Source organism: Glossina fuscipes, unplaced genomic scaffold (genome assembly GCF_014805625.2).
Source record: "Glossina fuscipes isolate IAEA_lab_2018 unplaced genomic scaffold, Yale_Gfus_2 1, whole genome shotgun sequence".
In the NCBI taxonomy this organism is placed as follows: Eukaryota; Metazoa; Arthropoda; class Insecta; order Diptera; family Glossinidae; genus Glossina; species Glossina fuscipes.
In genome coordinates, this window is record NW_023998415.1 from 40777900 (window position 1) to 40786330 (window position 8431).

The 8431-nt window shown below is 33.4% G+C and overlaps 1 protein-coding gene across 1 annotated transcript; it reads right to left on the reverse strand.

Moving 5' to 3' along the window:
• Positions 1-318: 318 nt before the first annotated feature.
• On the reverse strand, positions 319-7490 carry LOC119644945 (adenylyl cyclase X E-like). Its single transcript, XM_038044689.1, has 15 exons — positions 7365-7490; positions 7150-7306; positions 6716-7080; positions 6529-6641; positions 6308-6452; positions 6110-6246; positions 5758-6049; positions 5515-5660; positions 5202-5423; positions 3141-3393; positions 2970-3062; positions 2590-2858; positions 2383-2477; positions 2135-2286; positions 319-2010 (listed from the first exon to the last, which is right to left on the reverse strand). The coding sequence occupies exons 1-15, from the start codon at positions 7488-7490 to the stop codon at positions 1183-1185; spliced, it is 3393 nt and encodes a 1130-aa protein (XP_037900617.1). The 3' UTR covers positions 319-1182.
• Positions 7491-8431: the final 941 nt, after the last annotated feature.

Here is an 8431-nt window from a genome sequence, read left to right on the forward strand (position 1 = left end):
AAATATATATATGTTTATTAATCATATGCAAAAAATATAAATAATATATTTATTTATATATATATATATATATATGTATAAATATGCAATGACGTATTCTTATATGATGTTAGAAACGGCTGCGACTGCTCATCTAATAATCCAATGAAAGTGTCCACAGTAAAACCAAATAAGCAAATATACAAAATCAATATATATCTATACATCTATATATCTACATATACAAACTTTTACTTTAATTATATTATATAATGCACAAATTATCTAATTAAAAAAAAAATAATAATAATAATAATTTAAAAATCATTTAGAAAAGTTTTCGATTTACTTACCGAAGAATATCTGCTTGCTACGGATCGTTTATTGTTACTGAAGTTCCAAGTAATTGGTCTCATCGATCACGATATAGATTTATAATATTTGAAAAGTGAAATATTATAGAGAAAAACTGTTCGTATGAACGAGGACCGGGCAAAAAATAAAAATTATAATAATAGCATAAGATTGACCTGAACGAAAACGAGCATAATTATCATTACGCTGTGTGTTGAAGAGTTACTCTTCGTTACTATATACTTTCGAGAGCTCTTTAATTTTTCTAACGACAAAAATGGTTTGAAAACAAAATCTATCTTTTTCGTGTATGTCAATGATGTGGGCGTCTAAAACGGTATACAAAGCGTTTAAAGTAGATTTGGAAATAGTGGTGGACCGGCTTCGTCATGTTTGAATATCAAGGCCGCCTGTGAACGATAGAAACGGGTCCGTGTTTGCCGAAAAACTTCAAAAGCCCGCACTTTGTAAAAAAAAAAAGAAAAAGCGTGGGGCGGCAGACATAAGGTCAATGTTGGGACAGACAAATAAAATCAAATTAAATTAATTTGAAAAGTGATTCTAAATCGATCGATATAATAAAAAAACGTCTAGTTACGTGGGCGTTACGATAAATCCGTAAGAATTTTACATATTTTACTCTTATCGAAGTAATCGAACATAAACACCCTACTTGTTTGATGTAATGCCGTTTGATTATTTATTTGAGAATTTTCTCAGGAAATAATCAACGTTTACTCCAAGTTTAATAGATGTTATATGTATTTTGCTGTGCAGTTTTTTTTATTATACAATGACAATTTCGTGTTTTCTTTAAGAATTAGAAGGACTGGACTGGAAAGCTGATAACTACTGCTCTTGAAACTTAAACTCTTCATCGACATTGATAAAGTAGGTGGGTATATTTCCTCGGCCTTTTACTTCAGTTAAGCCACGATATGTGCAGCCAATATCAAAAGAACGTAAGACTTCGGCAGTTTCTTCGGTAACTTGAATACGTCCCGGTTCACCGGTAGTATCCATGCGTGAGGCCATATTTACAGCATTACCCCATACATCATAATGCGCCTGAAAAGATCCAACTACCCCGGCCATAACTTCGCCAGAGCTAATGCCTAATTGAAAATGCATTATCGGTAATCCGTAATTGTTAAATTTAAATAGCAATAAATTAATACCAATTCTGAGTTGAATTGGTGGGTTATCGAAATTTCGGGCTTTCTGCATTGATTCATTGAAGGATTTCACAACTTTTAGAAAGTCAACGGCAAAATTTGCCAAAACCTGCACTACACGACCTTTACGCGCTGTCCGACTTTTAGATATAGGAAAATCATTATCATTTTCATCGCTATCATCATCATCGCTATCGTCATTATCACTATCGTCATCATCACGATCGTAGTCGTTGGAAGCAACCGAATCAGGTAAAATAGACTTTCTCGGTTTCAAGTTTTCCAGCGAGGGATTTTCAGATTCTACTGATGCAACACTTAACGTCGTTAGTCTTTGTATGGTTTGTTTACGCGTATATCGATTCGGTACAAATACTGACTTAACCGATTGCAGGCTGTCATGCCAATAGTCCCTTTTTGCACTTAAACCACACGCAGCCATATAAGTCCAATTTATAACTTTGATTTTTTCAACTTTCACCGGATATTTATAAAAACTCAACTGATAGAAATACAAAAAAACAAAAAAAAAAAAAAAAAAAAGAAGAAAAAGAAAAAGAAAAAGAAAAAAGTGAACGAAATTAAGAACAGCAGGTAGTACAAAAATTACAATCATTGCCGCTTACGATTTCATCAAAATCGCATATAATTTCATTCATTAATCGCAAATCCATTGAGTCGGTTCGCCTATGGATAATTGTCGCGAACATTACTGCTGCATAATCGTGTTGTTCGTAGAAAGGTTCAGTTTGTAAACGTTTCGTTAAATATATTTGAACTGTGGTAAACGGGAAAACGATCGTTGCGTAGCGTAGACAAAGAATCATTAATTAACTTAATTACTTGGCTTTACTTATGTAGAAGAAACACTCACCCACATGCGCTGGCAATATATTATGCAATAACACGCGGATGGATTCATTTGTGATGTTGGAATTTTCAGTTTTCTCTTGCAATTGCCACCTATTGCTGTATAATATACACGTATATATGCATATATACATACATAAGTATATAAATTCATTTATTTTTGGTTTTTGTTTCATTTATTTTACCTGGACTCTCCGTTCTTAATACTTACAAATAATTACATTTCGATATAAATATTATATGGCGAGCGATCAGAATGTGAGTATAAAATATTATGAGAAGGCCCCAGATATGGGCAAACTCAGCGGATGCACCTTCATTAGTCGATATACTGGCTTCGAAAACTAAAGAGAATTCGTTTAACACCATTATTATATAAACTATTAGTAACGGGATCGTCAACATCAAGGACAACAAAAACGATATACGTGGCCAACTTAGCGCTAAAGCCACGTATAAGCACAAACTTTCAGTGACGGCCTTATATAATGAAGTCATAAAAACATTTTAAAAGAAAAATATGAAAAATTCATTAAATCGCATTTCGATTTACTCTCGTCTTTTATTACGAGAGATATATAGCGATTTTACCCAAGAATTAAAGCACAACGTTCGTACGCCTTCTTCCAATAAAAGATATATAATCTCATCATCATTTTCCAGTACAGTGTTATCGCAAAGTATCTATTAAATCGCATCCACATAATGCATTCAATATGTAAACGACAAAATTTGAGGTAATCGCTTTAATTAAATACTCACCAAATGAACGTAAGACGCGATTAAAATCGCCGTCATTCCCATTAAATATAATAGAGAACGTATAGCGATCCTCCTTCCCACGGTCAGTCTACTTGCTCGGAATGCCGTCATCGAACGTCGTACATATCTTTTTAATGGTAAAAGCCGGTAAAGACTGTGCTCAATATTTTTATGCCATATAAATGCGATAGGTATTATAAGAAGCAAAACCATAAAACCGCTTATAATCCAAAATTCAAACATATTTTGAATGCTGAATAAAAGAAACAGATTTCAATTTTATATTCAACAACAACACAAATATAATACGAATGAATGAATGCCTTATCATAAAATGTTTTTCATCTATTTTTCTACGTTTCTATGAAATTCATATATTCATATATCCTCCTCCCTCGCGAAGTGCATTTTTATGTCCTTAAACTTCGAAATAAGATTAAATAAATACTTGTCCTAACGTTTAGCGATAAGTAAGGTTTCAGTGTTATCAAGACGCAACGAAAATTTACACATACGCATTACATTTGCGAGCACCATTTATCCTTCGTATTAAATTGATTTTTACGTAAATACTGATGACATAGTTAGTATCGTAAGTGATAAAATTTGCCATCACTTCCTACGCTAAGTTACTATCCGGCACTTTTAAGACTTGTCAGAGAGTTTTTTTTTTGTATATTGTACAATATATTGAATTCAAAGTAGTAGAGCATTGAAAATGTTCGCAAAGATATTCAATATCGATACTAAGTCGCAACCACGCCTCTACGAAAGATACAAATAGTTTTACGACGCTTCCATTTAGTAAAATGAAATGAATTATGAAAAAATGAAGAGACTTATACTTCATAAAAGAATCCGGTTAAGAAGTAGGAATTTCTGCTACAAGTCTTATGAAACGATATAAAGTTGAACAGGAATGTGCTCGATATTCGGCCGTTCAAACGATGGTCGAAACATTCAAACGATAAAATTTTTGAACACAAAATAATATAAAAGTAAGCTTCAAATCGACCGGCATAACTTCAGCGTTTCCCAACTGCTAGAAGTAATAAGGAGTTACGTTAAGAGGGTTTATGTAAACTGTTTAAAAATACGAAAAATTGTTTTTAGCTTTCATTTAATATATATCCTAAGCTAATATCCTGCCGAAAAATGTCAATATTTTGCAATTTTGATCACAGACATCAGAGCATCGAAGAAATTTTGGACTTTTTTTTTACTTCAGTCAGCTTGTTACAGAGGCACTGCAATAGGGACATTGAAACCGCTTGATATTTTTCTTTGAGTGTTTATTTACTTGCCTTCCTGAGTATAGCCATTGTGCTAGACATTATTAGGCCGCCCAACCACTTGTGGTACAATGTATATTGAGTAGATATAGAGCTATGTAGCATCCAGAAAGACTCATTCTTTTTTTATACCCCGATTTGTTCAGATCAGTTAGAACACTTTTCTGAATTAAGTTCATCTGTTTATCTACAATCGCTCCACATGTTTTTTCATTTCAAACATTGCTCACAAAACGTTTTGCATTAAACGGACAAAGCTGTGTAATAGCATCTCGGAAGGGCCAATTTCTTATCTCGTTCTCACAAAACCGACATGAAGGCATATTCTCAAGATTTTGTGAAGTAAATTTGGGTCATGATTGTAAAATGGCAAGAAAGAAAAATAAATCGTACCAAACTTGGATCACGTAAGTCTATTTTTTGGACCTCATTGCGTATGAAAAGTAATGAAGAAAATTATGACGAAAATAGGTAAAGAACGGTGAAATGAAAGGATCTGAAAATTACTTATGCTAAGCTAGAATTGCGTGAGTGTACGTTTTGATCGCCCGCTTATATCAATGCTTTCACGAACAGTGTAAAATGGTATCGGATATTTTATCGTTGACCCAACTATAGCATTTTAATTTATTATTTTAATTTTCGAGGACATGTCATAGTTGTGGGTAATCATTCGAGTAATCATTCGATGTGCATGTCATAGTAATCATAAAGTGAATATATCTTTTGCTTTTGATACTCTTTTTCCACCATTATCGATAGTACTTACTATTTATTTGCGGCTTGCATGGCGATTACGCAAAGTAATATTAAAAAGGATATTATAACGGGAAATTTATAAAACTCGTCTGCCCTATACGCTAAATATTTGATTTCCCAGTTCCAGTCACCAAATATTAAGCAAACACTACTTATGCTACTTTTGGCCCGGTATTCTTCAATCTCGTCGGGTAATAAACGACGCTGTCGAGTAAACCAGCGGCCGTAAAATCTAATCAACATTGCATAAGTATAAATTAATAGAAGATGAGTATATTATATATATATATATATATATATATATCTTTACATATATGACTTACTGCAGTTTACAAATAGGTAAATTTTCTATTTCCAGCTCCATCAGTTCTCTTGCTCTATTAACAATCTCCTGATATTCAAGCTGATAGGCGTCGTCAAAGCTCGCATCTACCGATTCAAGATTGTAAAACCTGTAATCTGCCTCTTCCTTACTGCGTACATAATTTTGCCATTCATCTGACAATTTCATTTTGGCCTTTAAATCGGAAAATCATTTTTATTAATTCTACGAATCAGTTATAAACACTTACGCTCGGTTCAATTATTAAGAAAGTTTTGATATTATATTTCAATAATGTCGGATGCGATTTGGCTCTTTCGGTGCCTTCTTCGCAAATGTAATAACCATCAGCTAAGGTTAACGTGGCCTTACTTATATGAACGCGTCCTGGGAGACCTGTCGATTCGAGGCAATTAGCTATATTAACATCCTTGGACCAAATATCATATTGCCATTTGGATGATCCAATGATGCCCGCCAACAAACTACCGGAATGTATACCGACACGCATATCGATGTCCACATTTTTAATGGCTCTTTAAGGTATTATTCACTTAGTTGCTTAAGAATGCAATGAATTGCTTGCATTTAATTACCTAACTTCGCGTACGTTCTTTATAATAGAACGTCCCAATTCAATGCAGCAAACACTGTGCAGTGGATGCGAGACTGGTACGCCAGAAACGCCATAGTAACAATCACCCAAAAATTTTATACGCATTACATTAAATTGCTGTAGATTGATATAATCAGGAGAAAGGAATTGTAATGCCTATATGGAAGAGAAGACCTACCTTGCACGCTTTATCAAATCTTTGGAATAGATCATGTAGAATTTCCACTAAACTCTTGACATCCAATTGTGTTGTCAAGAATGTAAAATTAACCAAGTCGGCAAAAAGAATGCTTACATCCTCATGAGATTCAATGAAGAGTTTCCTGAAATTATCAAAACAATTCTTAAAAAAAAAAAAAAAAAAAATGATCGAATAAAAGCTCAGCTCAGCTCGAATACCTTCCGTTTTCGTCCGTTAAAGCACCGACCTTGGCCCTTTGAATACGATATTGAATTTCTTGACCAATCTTTTTCGCTATCGGCTCCGGTATTATGCTTACTAGGAGACTTTTCTAAACGCATACATAATACAGATGAAGTCATCACTTTGTTGTTGTTTGCCATGATAATATATTAATAAACTGACCTCTTGGTGTTTAGCATATTTCCAGATAAGTGATTGCTCCAATGTTTGACGTCTCGTAAGGAATACGATACGTGTTACAGTTTCGCGTCTCCACCGATTAAATATTCCCAACATATTTAAACCGACTAGAAAGAAAAGATCAGGTACAAATAAGGCCAAATCTATGTCTCTCGATTCCTCCGCCGATTTCGTTACTATTAAAAAGTCCGCTGCATAAAACACACTGATCGAGCAGCCCAAAAGAAGTGGTTGTAGAAATCCTTGTAAAGGCATAAATAGATAAACAGTCGATATTACATAGCCGGCATAGCAAGGACGTAGCGTCTGCTGATAGGTAATATAATGACTTAAATTTACCAAAACATCTGCAATCAAAAAAAAAAGTTGGAAAAAGATTATAGTAATAATTTAACATAATATATATATATATATACCAGTTGCTGCCATTGTGAAAGCACCTGCCCAAGAGACTATAAACGGTACCATAACTCTATCTCCATATTTTTTGCTCAAGTAAATTTGAAGTATAAGACAAGTTAGTCCTGCTCCACCCAAGTATATATAAAAATCGTATACCACGTGCTCCCCATCCTATGAATAGTGAAAAATGCAACAGATTCTTGCTCGATTGCTCGATAAAAATACTAACCTTTTGAAAATGATATGTTACTATTGAATGAACAATAGTGATAATTATATGGATTATAATTAAAGTGCATAGATAATTACGATAAATCTTGCTCACATAATTTTGATATACGTCCTCTAAGCCCATATCTTGACATTCCTCCTTTTGAAAGAATATTAACTTGACAATATCAAAACTTTAAGCACACTTTTATTACCTTGAGTTCAGCGTAATTGCCCTTAACCTTTGATATCAGCGAGTCGTGATACCGATTATCCATTTTGAAGATATTTCGCAATGAATTTTCTTTATTTTCAGGAAAAATATTCTTTTTTTTTTTTATTTTATTTTAAATTTATACACGTAACGTCAACTTCAAATTGATCTGTGTTGAAATGTATTGGTTTGTATTGTTTTTTTTTTTTTTTTTTTTTTTGCTAAGGATAGGCCATTGCGTACAATATTATCAACTCTGGACAGAGTTTATGTACACAAAGTAAAAAACTCATATTATGTTCGCTGTCAGAGCAACTTTATCAGGACTGAGATCATATCAAATATTTTAGACGTTGGACTGCACTCTGCAGTAGACCGATCGAAAGCGATTGTTTGTACAATTGCATAGCCTACATAATAAGTAAGGATTGAATCTATTGATTATTTTTAATTTCGAATAATTAATTTGAAGGGGATTAAGTTTTGGAGAAATTCTCTTGAGTTTACAAAGAAACAGCAGCAAGATTAAAAAATCGGAAAACACTATTCAATCGAAAAAATGTATATCACGGCTGACCTGAAAAAAACCAACGGAGGAATCATTTAAATTGGCGGAAAATGGAATTTGCAAACAAACTTGATTCGATGTATGGATTTATGTTCGATGAATAGATAAGAAAATTCCATGTACAATATTAGCTTAACAACTGACAACGACTCTCCTATAACAGCAATATCGCTACCTTATGGTATGGAATTATTGGATTGATAAACTACCATGAATTTGCCCATTTTGCATAATGACATCCAATTCAAAGCCTCATTAGGTGTGTGTGTGTGTGTGTGTGTGTGTGTGTGTGTGTGTGTGTGTG

What these genes read in the sequence shown, in the direction of transcription:
- LOC119644945 (XM_038044689.1), bottom strand. Translation starts at nt 7,490, where the DNA reads ATGGGCTTAGAGGACGTATATCAAAATTATGTGAGCAAGATTTATCGT. An exon ending in AATATGCTAAACACCAAGAG is followed by an intron (nt 6,642 to 6,715) that starts GTCAGTTTATTA and finishes GTATGCGTTTAG; the next exon opens with AAAAGTCTCCTAGTAAGCAT. An exon ending in CGTTGTGCTTTAATTCTTGG is followed by an intron (nt 2,859 to 2,969) that starts GTAAAATCGCTA and finishes TCATTATATAAG; the next exon opens with GCCGTCACTGAAAGTTTGTG.